At 44.5% G+C, this 18,588-nt stretch overlaps 1 protein-coding gene across 1 annotated transcript in view; it reads right to left on the reverse strand.

Moving 5' to 3' along the window:
* Positions 1-8,702: 8,702 nt before the first annotated feature.
* ccdc85al (coiled-coil domain containing 85A, like) overlaps positions 8,703-18,588 on the reverse strand; it is a gene marked incomplete at both ends in the record, with an annotated part of 44,326 nt that continues 34,440 nt past the window's right edge. The window contains one exon of the mRNA XM_083655447.1: positions 8,703-8,764. Coding sequence (XP_083511573.1) covers positions 8,703-8,764 — 62 coding nt within the window. The remainder of the gene's footprint in view (positions 8,765-18,588) is intronic.

The following is an 18,588-nucleotide window of genomic DNA, read 5'->3' on the forward strand; positions in this document are numbered from 1 at the left end:
AATCCCTCTGTATGTAATGCATCTTCAAGAAGTACTCCGAAATGACTCTATAGAGACCAGTCACAAGTTTTAGGGAGTCCTGGAGCCTGATCCAATTGTCCAGAACCTAAAGGAAAAAGCGGTCTTTCCCAATTCACTATTCACACACAGAATGTACCATTGACACTTAGAAGTGAGGACAGAAGTTTGTATTACTCCCTTTTATATAGATAAGAAACAGTGTTGCTCTCAAACCGCCAGAGAGGGCCAGCCCACCTTAAAGTACAGCGGTGTGTAAGAAAGCCATCACCCGTTACAAAACGCAGAACACTACGATATACTGCATCATCACCCGTTACAAAACGCAGAGCACTACGATATACTGCATCATCACCTGTTACAAAACACACAGCACTACGATATACTGCATCATCACCTGTTACAAAACACACAGCACTACGATATACTGCATCATCACCTGTTACAAAACACACAGCACTATGATATACTGCATCATCACCCGTTACAAAACACACAGCACTACGATATACTGCATCATCACCTGTTACAAAACGCAGAGCACTACGATATACTGCATCATCACCTGTTACAAAACGCAGAGCACAATGATATACTGCATCATCACCTGTTACAAAACACACAGCACTATGATATACTGCATCATCACCTGTTACAAAACGCAGAGCACAATGATATACTGCATCATCACCCGTTACAAAACACACAGCACTATGATATACTGCATCATCACCTGTTACAAAACACACAGCACTATGATATACTGCATCATCACCTGTTACAAAACGCAGAGCACAATGATATACTGCATCATCACCTGTTACAAAACACACAGCACTATGATATACTGCATCATCACCTGTTACAAAACGCAGAGCACAATGATATACTGCATCATCACCTGTTACAAAACGCAGAGCACTACGATACACTGCATCATCACCTGTTACAAAACGCAGAGCACAATGATATACTGCATCATCACCTGTTACAAAACACACAGCACTATGATATACTGCATCATCACCTGTTACAAAACGCAGAGCACAATGATATACTGCATCATCACCTGTTACAAAACGCAGAGCACTATGATATACTGCATCATCACCTGTTACAAAACGCAGAGCACTATGATATACCACATCAAGTTCAAGTTCAAGTTCATTTATTTGTTTGTCCCAGAAGGGCGATTTGATTTGCAGCAAAACATATAAAGGCAGACATACAGTAAATCACCAGGGAGACATAAAATCACAAGATAAAACACATGATAACCTAAAATAAGACATAAACAAGTACGCAATGTAAGACACATAAAACAATAAAAATCAGGATGGCAGTTCGAGGTATCAGTGCAAGTGCAGGTAACCCAGACAGGGCCTAGCTGAGGTAAAAAAAAAAAAAAAGTAGCAGCACATCAATGAGTAAGGGCCTGTGTCCACCTAGCGTCTTTTTCCCGACGTTAAACGCTGGGAGTGCGCTGGGGAACGCTGATCTCGGCGCACAATATAACAAGGAAGCAGTCTGAAACTAACGTTAGCTCAGTGCGGTAGTAGCTTGATAGCTGACAGCTAACATTAGCAAACAACACACATACAGTGATTTAGCTCAACACTCACCAGAAATATTAAGTGTCTAGCCAATCTGCTCCCACAATTGAGCCTTTCTGTCTCTGTTGCGATAGTTTTTTCATATGATTAGTTGCCAGAAAAGGAGCTGCCAACACCAGCGTCTTTCTGAAAAGTTAAAATAATTTCAGCTGGAAGCGCTGGGAGTCGGGCGCACAAAAACGCTGGAAATAGACGCTGGACGCAGCGCACTTTCTCTAGACATCTGTGTGCGCTCGCATACGCTCTCCCCCCATTGGAAACAATTGAAAATAGACGCCGGAGCTGATGAAAAGACGCTAGGTGGACACAGGCCCTTAGGCAGCAGCAGTTCAAAGTGCTAGTGCAAGTGAGTGAGTAAGGCAAGGCTAGGCTTAGTAACCGCCTTACACATTACAAGAAGATGTAGCTACAATAAAGCTATTGTATTTGCGGCTTCAACATGGTGGGTGAGGCTTGCATGTACACGACATCGCCATAATGGACTTTATAGTGTAGAATCACTATAATCAATCAATCAATCAATGAAAAGCAAGACTTATTCCTGTATAGAATTTGTTTCCTCAGCTTCCTGGTAAGGTGTTCTACATGGGCCTGAAAAGAAAGCGTAGTGTCCAGCCAAATGCCAAGATATTAATAAGAATTAACCATTTCAATTTGCTCACCTTGGAGTGTATGAATAGTACGATTATTGTCGAAAGACTAGGGGACCATGAAAACAGCATCCAATTTAAGACAAGTTTGTGATTAAAAAGAGACGCTGATATATATATACAGTATATATATATAGAGAGAGAGAGAGAGAGAGAGAGAGAGAACTTAGCTACCCTTATGTGTATTATGTTTGAGTGCGATGTTACACACTTCTTTATTCTCCTATATCTTTAACTCTGCGCACATTTTCTTCTCATTTTACACTTGCTTTGGTAATGTATACATATGTTTCTCATGGCAATGAAGCCTGTTTGGATTGAATTGAATTGATCAAATAACCCACACTGTTACATAATGTTCATTTTACTAACTGGAACCTAATGCACCTTACACTTAATTAATCTGACTATTACTTGATTATTACTCACACTGCTGTATATATGCTACGGATTAGCCTCCTGTAAATCTGTGCAAAGATCGGCGCGGCCTGGGGTCCTTCAGGCTAGAGCGAGGTGCTCGGCGCAGGCGAATGACGTGCAGCGCACAGGCCTTCTTGAGGCATCCTCTCTGCCCATGGTAGGATTGCCTTTTTACCCCGGGAGGGTCTGGTGAGACGAAGGAGGTGCGCGGCCTGGATTCATCCACACAGGGCCTTAGACCCTCCATGCACCGTAGGGTCTTACAATACTGCGGTGTAGCACTAACTCTATTGCAGCGGATTGGGCATGATCAACCCTTCCGCGGGCAACGTTGCAGACAGAGTAGGAAGGCTGATCCGTGAGCGGCTGCTTCTGGGACGCGGGTCGGGGTCTTAATCGGCCTCGGCTGGGTCTACTGGGCGAGGGTGTATGATGTTCGACAGACCCGAAACACCTTACGACCCCAGTTAACATCACTGATGACGCGTCCCAGCGCATGCTGTAGTATGTATTTTAAAACGTCATATTATGTACCTCACATATTCTCACTTCTTACTCAAGGGTACTTTTGATAAGGATTGTAGGGCAAGGTACATATTGTGGACACTTTATTGTATCTACCTAACTTCTATTCTTAGAATGACTCTATGTTTATCTTTCCCCTACATGAGTGTGAGCAACTGTAGCATTACCCAATCTCCCCTCGGGGATCAATAACGTTTTTCTCATGTTTTTCTCTACATACAGTACATACATAGATGGATGATGGATTGATTAAAAAGAAAGATACTTTAATATCTAGACAATATGAATCAATACATAGAAAAACAAAGTGTGACAGCTAGCTGCAGCTTCGGGGAGTAAGATGTTCATCACTGCAGGCTATTGTGTTACTTATCAGTGACAGATGCTGTTGTTCCAGCCTGCGTCTGTCTGCAGCAGAGGGGAGCCCAGGGACGGTCGGCCACGGGACCTCACTTCACTCTGCATTGTTACCAGATCCAAGGAAATACTCCCAAATAGGCAAAGTCACATTTTTCTTTGGCACTAACTCCATCTCGCTCTGTCTTGTGACGGAGCATAAATGAGCAGACCACCTGACATTATTCTCAAATGTTAATTTGACGAGTTGGGAGTGATAATGGGTGCGTTCGTCTACACTAAACGAGAGCGCGGCTGTTCAAAGAAATTTCGACGTTAAACGGTCCAGTTTGTCCGGAGTGACTCGGGGTGACTATTTATGTGTTGGTTAGTCTCATTTGCCTATAGGCTATATCGAAGCAGATATATAGCTGGAGAGCTATCAGCCCGCACACTCACCGGATAATTTAAAGTCTTAGGTGCACGGCACAAGAGTTTCTTGAAGCAATAGCGCTGACGAAGGCTATCGCTGAAACGCGTACGTTGTGGTGCAACAGGAATAAAAACCCTCAAAAGGACTTTCTGAGTGCTGGCTCCTTCTCTATTGCCTATAGGCTATATGACAGCCGCCCACTCCTAAACAGATAGATAGCCTATATTAGCTGTTTTCGGCTCCCTTTTAAAAGTTTAAAAGTCCTTGCGTCCGTGCGTCTGTGCTTAGTGCGACAATATCACAGACAGCATCATGTTCAGTTTACATTCTAGTATCTTATCTTTAATCATATCCATAAGACCATAACGTTACTCTTATGAAGCTGAGTGAACGCAGAGTAAAGTTTTGGTGAGCAGGCCAGGCAGCGTGTGGAGAATGAGAGAGGAAAAAAGGAAAGAGATGAGATGAGATGCAGATCAAAGGAGAAGTTTTATGTGTGTTTGTGTATGTCTGTCTCTGTTGTGTTTTATGTTCGGAGGTTGGCCCTGCTCCGGTTGAGTGAACGCTGCCACGTTTGGCTGCCGCTGCTCTCTGGTTGCTATGGCCAACCCCCCCCCCTTCCTTTCCTTTTGTTGTTTGTCTGTGTTTTATGTCTGTCTCTGTTATGTTTTATGTTTGACCCATGTATTCTGTAAAGCGACTTTGAGTTCTTGAAAAGCGCTATATAAAATAAATGTATTATTATTATTATTATTATTAAGTGATGGCAAACAGGTTTGTAATTAAAGATTTGATTAATAAGGCCCATTGTGGACATCAGAAACATGTTTAAATATACAGTAGTAGCATTTATTCACCGACAAGTCTGAAGGGCAGTGGGGGTGTTGGGGGGGGTGGCATCGGGCATCGGCGATTTCAAAGGGTGGCGATAGGACGATCTGAATATGGTCAAGATTGCACAACTCTAAAACTAGCTCACTAAAATAGAAACCCAGTGGTAATTTGTTTATAGTATACTATATAATACTGTATTGAATTTTGATAACAGATAGCACAATCAATGCTGACGAAAAGACAAGTTGATGCTGAAAATCGTCAATTCAACAGCGACTACTGGACTGAGAAATAGGTGTACATTGAAACTGCTGAGGGCAAGCCAATGTGTTTGCTCTGCAACTCTGCACCTCCATGGCAAAAGAATAGAACGTGCAGAGGCACTTCAAAACATACTTAATGAGAATTATAGCTGAGGGCCCCCGGGCCCTTAGCTTTCTGACAATGTGGCCCCCTGAACAATAGAGTTGAATAGCCCTGCTCTAGGGGAAGGTAGGTTTTGTCTTGCAGTCATTAAATATTAACAGAGCCATCTCCCCCTCCCAGTGGGGCCTGATTAAAGATGGAGGATGGTAGACGGGGACAGGAGAGGGTCACCTCTAACTCTGTAGTCCTCCTGTAATAAACCCACTGTGACCAAGCATGCAAACACATCTCTCATCTGGAGACAATGCACTGCACCGACTCATATGCAGGTACTGTAGGCGCTGAGCCTCCAATGACACCGGATTGAACTGGGGAAAAGTTGCAAAAGCAAAATCTAAAGTCACTGGATTTCATCAGGCTTCAGGAGCTTCTGTTGATCACCTAATGATCAACTAGAAAACACAACTAAAATGTGAGCCTTTATACATCAGTTAGTACACTGAGTCAATCTTCAATACAAATCATCCCAAACACTGGGCGGGAAGTGGGGAGCTGCCGGGGCTGCAGCCCCCCCTGGTGGCAGCTTCTGACGCAGCCCCCTTCAGCCCCCCTGGATTTTCACTTGGCGATAACTTTAAAATTTTAAATTAAAAACAAAAACATAGTATAAACGTTTTTATAAATATGGGAATGTGTTAAAAGAGACTATGAAAATATATAGCCTATTCATTGAGGAGTGCTTTTATTGTGAAATTCCTCACGGACCGGATCTTCCAAATCCACTTCACGTCTGTGACTTGACACATAGCAGCAAGCAGCAGAATGCCCGCCAGCAGATAATAAATAATAATTTCAGGAAACTAAAGTGAAGGACACCACGCCAGGCTGATGTTAGTTACCAGCGTTACTGAGGACACCACGCCAGGCTGATGTTAGTTACCAGCGTTACTGAGGACACCACGCCAGGCTGATGTTAGTTACCAGCGTTACTGAGGACACCACGCCAGGCTGATGTTAGTTACCAGCGTTACTGAGGACACCACGCCAGGCTAATGTTAGTTACCAGCGTTACTGAGGACACCACGCCAGGCTAATGTTAGTTACCAAAGTTACTGAGGACACCACGCCAGGCTGATGTTAGTTACCAGCGTTACTGAGGACACCACGCCAGGCGTTAGTTACCAGCGTTACTGAGGACACCACGCCAGGCTAATGTTAGTTACCAGCGTTACTGAGGACACCACGCCAGGCTAATGTTAGTTACCAAAGTTACTGAGGACACCACGCCAGGCTAATGTTAGTTACCAGCGTTACTGAGGACACCACGCCAGGCTAATGTTAGTTACCAGCGTTACTGAGGACACCACGCCAGGCTAATGTTAGTTACCAGCGTTACTGAGGACACCACGCCAGGCTAATGTTAGTTACCAGCGTTACTGAGGACACCACGCCAGGCTAATGTTAGTTACCAAAGTTACTGAGGACATGCCGGGCTCTGAACAGCTGCACTGCTAAGTGCCACACAAGAAGGAAAACAAAGTAAGTGAATCACTCTGTAATATTGGGCAATTAAATTGTGAGCATGTCAGTATTTGCTGCAGTAGCCTAGGTGTAGATGTCAGATCATATCAAATGAGAGGTTTTGTAGGCTACATTATGTGTAAAAACAGGGTGGTTGTTGTTGCAATGATGCTGACTGAGATTCCTTTAGAGCCATCGTGCTGTAATATTAGGTTATTCCATACAAGTTTTACGACATTAATGTGCACGCGCGCCAACCTACTTCACGCCTTTAACCTGCGTGCCGGTTCAGGGTATGTGCGTTTCGTACACGGTAGCCCCAGCCCCCTCCCGAATACCATGTTTGGGCTTTGAAGCTTCAACGACAAGTATTCGAATATATTCAAAGCTTCGTGGGAGTGTGTGTGTGTGTGTGTGTGTGTGTGGGGGGGGGGGGGGGGGGGGGGGGGGGGGGGACACTACAAACATTTTACTTGGATTGGATTTCGAAAATGGCGACAAAATGGTGCAATAATCACATGATATAACTGACAGCCATAGCCTTCACTGGCTTCCCATCTCAGCACACATCAAATTCAAGACGTTGGTACTCGCCTACAGGGCAGTACACCGGACTGGTCTTCCATATCTGCAATATATAGTCAGGTTCCAGACCTCACATCTCTCCCTTTGCTCCTGCACCCTTGAAGACTACGCTACGTGGGCTCAAAAGTCGCTCATCGCAGCAGCAACTTCTCTAATCTCTGGCGCCGCAATGGCACCCATCTTTCAGCGGAGACTAAAAACACACCTTTTCAGGCTACACCTGGACCCCATCCTTAAAAAAAAAAAAAAAAAAATGCTACTTATTCAAGTATTGACAAATGCTACTTACTGTATGTGTTGCACAGTTGATTTCACTACTGTTGACAAAATGTCGGGTGGAGTCAGCTAAAATGGACCAGATAAGGGTGGAGCAAAAAACAACAACAACAACAACAACAAAACAAAACAAAAAAAGGTTGGAGCATCATAGCTAGGGTGGGAATTACATGGAGGTCATGGAGGCCATGGCCTCCGTTGCCCCTCCCTCTGGCCGTGATGCCCTGAGATCCCTAAGGCCACCTTGGCAGTGCCCTGCTACCAGCCTGCTACTGTCAGTTGCTTTAAAAGCACCAGTGGTCTCAGTTGAATGTAGCCTGCCCTATGCAAATGATGGATTGGATCATTCTAACAAACATTTCAGAAAAATCGCTCTTCATGATGTCAATAGTGCAATTGCCTTTGTGCCCTGGCATGTGGCCTTGTGCCCTAAAAAAATGGCGAAAAATGACGAAATTCCCGCCCTGATCATAGCCCTTTACATTTTTACAGCCAATAACAATAACTGATCTTATGTTGTTGCTGCAACACTACTTGACATCTAATAAAAGTTTTGATTGGTCTGAGGTTGCTAAAGTGGGCAGGGTAGAGTGTTACATGCAGGGTGTCAGAGAAATCAGCTTAAAAGAGAGCATGGCATAGCAAATTTCACTCATCAGGATAAAACAATTAGCTAACCTTACCTACAAATCAAAATGTTTATGAACAATGTTTTGACATGCTCTTTCATATAAAAATAATTTGTGGAAAAAGTCATTTTAAACACTGGACCATTTTATCTTAACCAGCTACGCTAATATGGACCACGTTTTTCAGCTAAAATGGACCTACCTACATGTACAACTGTGCCATTTACACTGTGCAATGCATGGCATTTCCGTCAGTGGAATTCGGCTGAAACTTGGTCTACAGTTGTAAATGTAAAAGGTTTTTTGAGACTAGGTGTGGCTCTAGCTAAAAGTAGCAGACAGTATGGTAAGGTAGAATCATAGGATCTCATTAGAGGATTAGGAGCCATTGTTGAAAGAACAGATAATGACCTTCCATAGGCTATTCTTATTCTTTCAAATAGTATAATTAGCACAGAAGAGGCTTATGGAAAGGAAAGAAGGTGGAGAGGTATTCTTACCTGTCCCATAGCTTGACATTTCTACAGTTGTTGGTGCAGCAGCCAGCAGATATCAAAGCTGAGACACAGGAGAGGGAGAGAGAGGAAGAGAGATGAGTTGAAGACTTTTTGTTTTGCAGGGTGAAGAGCGCCTCATTAATGTTTGTCTGTTTAGACTGCCAAAACAAATGAAAAAACCCACTCAAATAAAACATACAGTAGCGTTGGATACTACTTGTTGTGATACTGAGAAACTCTGTCTGTCATATAGATAGACCTGCAATGTTTAGTTGATTAATCAATTAGCCAACCATTCTATTTATATCATCAATTAATCGTTTGCACTAATATTTAAGACAAAAATACTAAAATTCTGCCCTACCAGTTTCTTGAATGTGAATATTTTCTGGTTTTCTTACTCATCTATGACAGTAAATTGAATATCTTGTGTTGTGTACAAGACATTGAGAACGTCATCTTGGGCTTTGGGGAAAACGTGATCTTGATTTTTCACAATTTTCTGACCAAAATAGACCAAACAACTAGTCAATTAATTGATAAAATAATCAACAGATTAATAGAGACAGATTGCAGCCATGCATATAGAGGAAACAGCTATAGGGCTGAAGAAGGGAGAACATACCAGTTACCAGTGACTGACCAAACTTAAAGTGCAACATTTCTCATCATACAGTCCTGGCTACAGCATCTGAGCAGGCATGATTGGGGGTAGCATTATAATCCAGGGGCAGTTAGGGCTGGGTCGGTTTGAAAATTTTAAAACCAGTTCGATATTGCCGTCTAAACCGGATCGAACCGGTATACCGATTTTTTTTGTAATTATTATTATTTTTTTCAAGCAGGGCTCCCGAGTGTGGCCCATAACTGTCTGTAGTGCAACTTCAGTCCACCTGATAGCGATAATACACCTCTAAGCTGGTATTGTCAACCAGCAATGATACTGAATAAAAAGAAGCAGGACACCTGTGTAACAAACACACCCTGTATTTATTTCTCATAACTATTCAGCTTAACTTTTCTTCAAACATCAACATAATAAACAAAATAAGACTTTTGCATACTAGTGCAACTTGAGAAGAGGCTAATACGAACAATAGTGCAATCAGAATGGACTGGCAATTTTTAATTTTTTTATTTTTATTTTTTTAGGTTTTTTCGGTTCACACGTGATCAAACCGGTTTGGGCTCGTACACCGAACCGAACCGGTAAAACCGGAAATCGACCCATGCCTAGGGGCAGTGAGATTATAATCCAGGGCCACTGAGATTATAATCCAGGGGTAGTTAGATTATAATCCAGGGGCAGTTAGATTATAATCCAGGGGGGGTGAGATTATAATCCAGGGGCAGTGAGATTATAATCCAGGGACATTGAGATTATAATCCAGGGGCAGTTAGATTATAATCCAGGGGCAGTGAGATTATAATCCAGGGGCAGTTAGATTATAATCCAGGGGCAGTTAGAAATACTTTGAAAGACAGATGGAGCATTAAGTAGCAGCATCGGATTCATGGCGACCGATTAAGGTTGGTATAGAGCAGCATTATACACTCATTTGTTTCAATCTCTGCTGCAATGGAACAGGTGACAGCTAGCAGAGCTGCAGCAACCTTCACAGTCTAGCTAAATATGAATCTGCTCACACACACACACACACACACACACACACACACACACACACACACACACACACACACACACACACACACACACACACACACACACACACAGTGTATCAAAACTGAGACAGAGAGAGAGACAGACACTGAGAGAGAGAGACAGATAGACAGACAGACAGACAGACAGACTGACAGACAGACAGAGAGACAGACAGACAGACAGACATACAGACATACAGAGAGAGATAAAAGCAAAAACAGAAACTAAGGCTATTTTGCTTAGTCAAAAATCAGTTTTTCTTCTTCTTCCTTTAGTTGGATGTCTGAGCTTCACTGTGCAGCAGGGGCGGACTGGGATCATAATTCAGGCCGGGCATTAGATACCAAGCAGGCCAGTCCGATATGGGCCGACGCGCGTGCCGGCGTCCGAAGGGCGGCGGGGAAAAATTTGGGGCGTTTGAAGCTCAATTTGGGTCGTTTGAAGCCAGATTTGGGTCGTTTAAAGCCAGATTTGGGCTGTTTGAAGCCCGATTTGGGCTGTTTGAAGCCCGATTTGGGCCGTTTGAAGCCCAATTTGGGCCGTTTGAAGCCCAATTTGGGCCAAGTCCAATTTTACAATGAGATGCACCCACTTTAAACCTGAATAAAGTAATAAAACCACTAGTAAACCAGTACGCGGCGCCTGGCCTGCTGTTCAGTGAGTGGCCTGGCCTGGCCTGCAAAAAAAAAAGAAAAAAAAAAAGGTTTTTTTTTTTTTGGCAGGCCAGGCCAGGCCAGGCCACCGGGCATTTGCCCGACGTGCCCGATTATGCAGTCCGCCACTGCTGTGCAGGATGATGTCTGTGCAGTAGTGATGCGCGGGTCACCCAGAACCCACCGGGTCCTGCGGGCTAGGCCGCCCCACAGGCGGGCTGGGTTGGCAAATTATGAAAATATCGCGGGTGCGGGCGGGGCAGGCTCAGAACGTGACAAAGCAACATTATTAAATAATTTAGAGCAATGAAACACGCAGTAGGGCTGTGCGATTTTGCCTAAAACTAAAATTGACGATTTTTTCTCTCAAAACTCGATTTTCGATTTCGATTTCGATTTCTTATACTATTATACTTCTCTAAACATTTGTTGCCCTGCAGAGCTCTTTTCCCCCCTTTTTTCCATAATTGACAATTTACGCTTTTACTCTGAAGGTAGAACAACTCAACTTCCTGTTTTAGCTTGCCGCTGCTATGCTTAACTTCCTGGCTGTTGCTTGCTAACTTGACACTGGTGGATTTGCGTGTTCCTCCGTGAGATAATTATATTAGTGTCTAAGCGACCACCCGTGCTCGGAGTTATATCTGTATACTAGAATAACACAAAGTCACAACAGGAATGCGTGGAACTGCGATAGCAGTTAGGGGGAAATTCAGACACACAGGGACAGGTGAGTCAGCTGAGGCTGCTAACTTACAGCTATGAATACAGCCAATCTATCAGTACTCGGTGGCCTCACGTGTTGTTTTGTTATTATGTGAACTGTAAAGGCAACGTTTCATCGTCCGGTGATAACGTCTGTGTTCGTGTGCGCGCGTGAGTGTGTTGTGGCAATCGTTATCTTGTAGGCTACAGCCCGCAGTGCAACAAGCTGCTTTTTGGTCGGAGGTGTTGAAATAAGTCCATTGCGCTGCTGTTTTTAGTAGCCAGTATCACAGCCTCTAGAGAGACTTTACAGCTGGGAGAATGGACAAGTAGCAGCATGCGTACATGAGAGAGAGCCGCCCCGCGTAACGTACTTACCCTAGTTAACACATTGACTGCCAGACGTTTTTTTTTGCTGTAGGTAGCTTCTGCCAAGCCGTTTTTTGAGGATTATGGCTCATTTTATAAGAGCCGAGGATTCGTTTCAGCTTGGAGTTTGTGAACATACAATATCTCAAAAGTACTAATAGAATGTGTACTTTCTCTGTCTAAAAGAGTTAGTTTGTAGAGTTAGTAGTTATGTAAGCATTAGCAGTTGAATACAGCATGGTTTTAGCGTGAAAAAGAATATTCAGAGATAAACGGCTTTTTGTGAAATTGGATGGAACGGTCACTTTAACCATTCATTTTTGGCTCTCTCTCTCTCTCTCTCCCTCCCCCTCTCGCTCTCTCTCTCTCTCTCCCTCCCTCTCGCTCTCCCTCCCTCTCTCTCTCTCTCTCTCTCTCTCTCTCTCTCTCTCTCCCTCCCTCTCGAGTTGCTTCAACTCCGCCCTCCGTGGGCGGACAAGCTTGTCACCAGTCAGTGCTTTGCTGCTCTCCTGTGCCTGCATGTCTGGGCCGCTGTTTGAGGAAGTCGGGATGGACTCGCTCGTTTGGAGTTTTGGTTGAGAGAAGCTTTTGCGATTCTGGTCATATTTATGCTGCGTGTTTCAAAGTGTGTTCCTCCACCTGTAATCTATCACCCGATCATAGTAGATCGGCTGAATCTATTATGTAAATTTGCAATCCCGCATCGCCAGCAATCAGCGCGAAAAGGAGAATGGCTGGGCTGAGAATGGCTTGACAAGTTAAAAAAATGCTTTCCTTTCTCTAGCCAGGAGAGCACTGTTGCCACTTAGTGGGTCGGTGGAATGGGTTGTAAACGTTCGGTGGCTCCAATAATTATATAAGAGATGTAAAAGGCTTAGATGCACAACCCACCGTCAAAAAAAAAAAATCGATGCCAAAAACGTGTAAACACGTTGTTGGCAGGGAACAGCTGGATTCTGAAAACGTGTTCATACGTTGTTGGCAGTGAATGTGTTAAAGTGAAAATTAAATTTAAAAAAAAAAAAAAGATTTTTCGATTTTCATTTTTTTAACATCGTCCTAACTAATTAATTCGATTACGATTCAAAATCGATTAATCGCACAGCCCTAACACGCAGAGTAATTAACCTTAAAGACGTTAACTCTCTCTCACACGTAGGTACACACAATCAGACAAGACTCCTGCTGCACTCTCTATAGCCTACATGGAGTAAAGAAACGCTTCAATGAGGTAGCCTATGTGCTCTCAAAACAAACATTTTGGAAGGATTATTCGCTGTAATTATTATTTGAAGTGTCCATATAATGCCACCGCAGATTTTCTGTTGTGGACTCGACTGTGATCTATTTGTCAACTTTACTGCAACGTGAGTAGGCTGTGAACAATTGAGTGCGCATGAGGTAATTAAAAGAAATCAGACAGCGAGTCTAGCCGTATCTGCAAGCCGTGTGCGCACCTGCTGCACTACGTTTAGTAGCCTACTACTGCAACATGGCCAATTGAGAGCGCATGAGGTAATTAAAAGAAATGGGGAAGAATAAGAACTGTTTCTGTAGCCTGCCTAGTGCCTACCTCTACCTGCTACCTCCATTTGAAACACTGCGCGGTCACGCCATCCGCACTTTGGGGAAGCGTAGTCGGTCGCGCTATCTGAAGACCATGGATTAATTGAAGAAAGACCGACATGAAAGCAGCAGCGCAACTCATCCCGAGCAGGCCTAGGCTACAACTGTTGTCGCGCACGGCAGCATGTGAGTGTCTGTGTGTGTGTGTGTGTGTGTGTGTGAGAGAGAGAGAGGGGGGAGAGAGACAGAGTTATTAGCTACTTTGCACACCTTGGAAGCTCCGCTGTGCTCCTCCTGAGTCCGGAGACATATTACATTAAATTGGCCGTTGCGGGCTGCTGGGTTGGGAATTTTCAGATAATTTAACGGGCCGGGCGGGGCGGGCTGGCTCCAATGACGGGTTGGGTTGGGGCGGGCCTTAAAAAACCCTGACCCGCGCATCACTACAGGCCAGGCCTTGCCTCGGTGCTGAAACATCTGAAGAGGCCTGCCTGGCTGGCAACCTGTGTTTTTCTTTTTCTTCTTCAGAACAAGCTTGTCTGTAAAGTGGCTTCACTGTAGGCTTTCTTGGACATAATATTACTTGGCTCAATGAGTGACAAATTGTGTTTTCGGATATAGGGGCTATCAGCTATTTTACAGTTGTGACTTAAAATGACTTTATTTAATAAAGTCAGTGGTGTGAGTGTGAGAGGAATTCAATCAATAGACAATAACATTGGTGTGTTTAAAATGAGATATTCCACTAAATATGGCTAAAACAGATTCAAACATGCAAAAAAAGGCAAATTTTTTGCATACAAATTTTTAAAAGCTTCGCCCCCTCTGGGCTGATAGGGTGGCTCCGCCCCTGAGTGAGTCACTCAGTAAGTAAAGCCCCTGAGTCTCTTCTAGGCCAACCCTCCTGGGTCCGGCAAAAAACTAATAAGTTATCCCTCTTTACCTCCCTTTGTCCTTCAAAACAATGACTTTATGCTCCCCTCCCCTCGGCTCCTCACTTGATATCTCTGTCTCTCGCCCCTCCAACTGTTTCCTCCCCATGAGTCCATAATCACATTTTCAGCACACTTCCTCTCCTTGGCACACGCTAACATCTCACATTAAAGATTCATAACGCTCTGTGACTGCCGACTTCTGCAAAACATTCCAGTATAGCCACCTTCACTACATCCCCCACCACCTTCACTACATCCCCCACTACCTTCACTACATCCCCCACCACCTTCACTACATCCCCCACTACCTTCACTACATCCCCCACCACCTTCACTACATCCCCCACTACCTTCGCTACATCCCCCACCACCTTCACTACATCCCCCACCACCTTCACTACATCCCCCACCACCTTCACTACATCCCCCACCACCTTCACTACATCCCCCACCACCTTCACTACATCCCCCACCACCTTCACTACATCCCCCACCACCTTCACTACATCCCCCACTACCTTCACTACATCCCCCACCACCTTCACTACATCCCCCACCACCTTCACTACATCCCCCACCACCTTCACTACATCCCCCACCACCTTCCCTACATCCCCCACCACCTTCACTACATCCCCCACCACCTTCACTACATCACCCACCACCTTCACTACATCCCCCACCACCTTCACTACATCCCCCACCACCTTCACTACATCCCCCACCACCTTCACTACATCACCCACCACCTTCACTACATCCCCCACCACCTTCACACTGTTTATCTTAGTGGGGGGGGGAGGGGACGAGGGAAGACTCTCACAGAGTAATGTGAGAACACCTTGTGTGTGTGTGTGTGTGTGTGTGTGTGTGTGTGTGTGTGTGTGTGTGTGTGTGTGTGTGTGTGTGTGTGTGTGTGTGTGTGTGAGTGTGTGTGTGTGTGTGTGTGTGTGTGTGTGTGTGTGTGTGTGTGTGTGTGTGTGTGTGTGTGCACATGCAGGGGGGATGGTATTTTCATGGTCAGAGTGTATGGAATGAAATTGATTAGATGGTCAAGGCAGGGCTCATACATGGGTGAGGAGAGTGGGATAAACATACATACACACACACACACACACACACACACACACACACACACACACACACACACACACACACACACACTCAAGCACACGCACACCGGGAGACTATGGTTGAGTGCAGCTGATAGGCGTCTGGATGGAAATAATGACATTTGAAAGGAGAATGCTGTGTAAACATGATAAACACTATAGATGACTCTCATGCGCAGGAGGAACGCTGTGTAAACATGATAAACACTATAGATGACTCTCATGCGCAGGACGCTGTGTAAACATGATAAACACTATAGATGACTCTCATGCGCAGGAGGAACGCTGTGTAAACATGATAAACACTATAGATGACTCTCATGCGCAGGAGGAACGCTGTGTAAACATGATAAACACTATAGATGACTCTCATGCGCAGGAGGAACGCTGTGTAAACATGATAAACACTATAGATGACTCTCATGCGCAGGACGCTGTGTAAACATGATAAACACTATAGATGACTCTCATGCTGTGTAAACATGATAAACACTATAGATGACTCTCATGCTGTGTAAACATGATAAACACTATAGATGACTCTCATGCTGTGTAAACATGATAAACACTATAGATGACTGTGTAAACATGATAAACACTATAGATGACTGTGTAAACATGATAAACACTATAGATGACTCTCATGCGCAGGAGCGCCGGGACAATTAGCTGAAATGGATTTGCTGTCTCAAGGTCGGCGATCACGCACACACAGGGGTCACAAGGTCACTTGTGATCTGTCTGGTTAACACACACCAGCCGCGGCGCCAACATCCAGAGAGTCCCTTTAAAGTGAACTTGATTCATGGCTTAATGACACCTGCTTGGGCCTCCGTGACCGCTTCAAGGGGAGTTGTGGAGTGAGAGAACACAGATACACACTCGGAGGATGTTTGGTGATTTAGTTATGGACTGGCTGTTGAAACTCAAATTGGATTTTAACCGGATGTGAGAGATGTGTGGAGGGAAGGAGCTGGGTGGGGGTCCGAGAAAGAGTATAGAGATAATGTGATTGCTGACGAATAATGTGGGGCTTAACTTCCCTAAAATCCCACCTCTACACACCAGAGCTGGAGAGAAAGGCTCTTCATTTGCCCACAAAGAGATGTGCGAGATTGGCTTGGGAGACAAGATGCTCCCACACTAAATAAATCACAGTTCCGGAACGGGAACCCTTTTCCCATCTGCAGCCCCAAGACCAATTTAACTTTATATAACTTGTAATCTTATAGCCTATGAAAGAGCACTGTAACCATATTAAGCAAACCAAACCCGTAATTATGAAATCAAAGAAAATCTGATCTCCAAATGAAAATGAATGAATGGAAGAAAAAAACGTTCAAGGGGCCTGGATCCAGGCAATGAAAGTGCCTCTCCTAGTCAACAAAAGCTCTGCAAAGTTTCTGAATTATTGTTGTAGCTATATAGTTTGTCAATCAAGTTGTCATTGATGCCTGAATCAAGCCAGTAAACAAATCAACCTGCTCTCCTCTGGACTCCTCTTCTCTCCATCCTCTTTGATCTATCCATCTCTCTCCCTCTCTCCCTCGCAGAATGCTGATGGAGTGGTTGAGGATAGTCTGACTGCCTGGAAGCAGGCTGCGGGTATAAGCTCTGCCATTGGTGCCAACCATTTCAGTCGGCAGCGGAAGAAAATCCCTTTCCGCTCCCTGCAAGCTCTGCCATTGGCTCTGACCGGCTCTGACCAACCGGCATTGACCATTAAGGATTTTCTTTCTGATCCCTATGTGTCGCCCTATGGTCGCTCTCAAATGGTACTTGGTACTTGGCACTTTGGGTGGATGGTTGTAAAGATAACAGAGCTTTTCTCCCCGCTATACCAGAGTGAGATTAAGACCAGCCAGACTCTCTCCTGCGCTGGTAACGCGAAACGGAGATAGTCTGGCAAGTGAGACTAGGTTGAGGAGGTCTTTGGCAATTGTTTTGTCTGTCTTGTCTCCTTTTTATTGTATCTTTCTTGATTCTCATTTGTCTTGTTCTTGCATGTTAGGACCCCCTCAAAAACAGATGATTCAACTGAAAGGTTTTTTCCTAAATGAATAAACTTGTATCATGAGAATGTGTTGGTTTCTTGCCTGAGCCTCCAGAGGACCATGGCCTGGGCAAAGTGTTCAGTAAGCAGCAAGCTCTCTCACTTCCCCCTCGCTGGCTGTATGACGGCACCATCAAGTTAAATACCCAAGGCGGAGCTGCCGGAGAGCCGCCTGTACCAACTCACCAGGTCGGAACAGGCTGCTATGGAAATCTGAGTGAGTCATTGGCTGCTGGTCTTATTCGCCCCTCCATGTGTCCTCTAGGGGCGGCCATCTTCTTTGTGGGTAAGATGGATGGTTCCTTAAGACCCTGTGTTGATTACATCACCTCAATTACATTACTATTAAAGGAACACTCCGCCCATTTTCAACCAGCTTTGTATCATTAGAACATCAGTAGAGAACATCAGTAGAGACAGTTTACAGAAAACTGTAAACTGTTTGGAAGTCTGTCATTTAATTTGACAGTTATTGAGTGTTAAAGTGTGGACCAGTGACATCACTGGTCCACACTAACTCAAATTAATAACTCATTAACTCAAATCAACTCTCAATAACTGTCAAACTACATGAATGATGAATAGCTTTAGTGAAGCCACCATCTTCACTAAAGATCTCCGCAATGCTTAACATCTGTTTCAGATCTGTGAGGGGGATGAGTGGAAGATGGCGTTCAAATCCTCCATGGGACACTTTGAGTATCTTGTCATTCAGCCTGGCCTCACTAGAACCTGATGAACGACGTCCTCAGGGATATGATGAACAGCAGGTTTGTGGTGGTCTACAGTTAGACGATAGACTCATCTTCTCTCCGTCCCTCACAGATCA

Source organism: Poromitra crassiceps (genome assembly GCF_964638095.1).
Source record: "Poromitra crassiceps genome assembly, chromosome: 19".
Taxonomy (NCBI): domain Eukaryota; kingdom Metazoa; phylum Chordata; class Actinopteri; order Beryciformes; family Melamphaidae; genus Poromitra; species Poromitra crassiceps.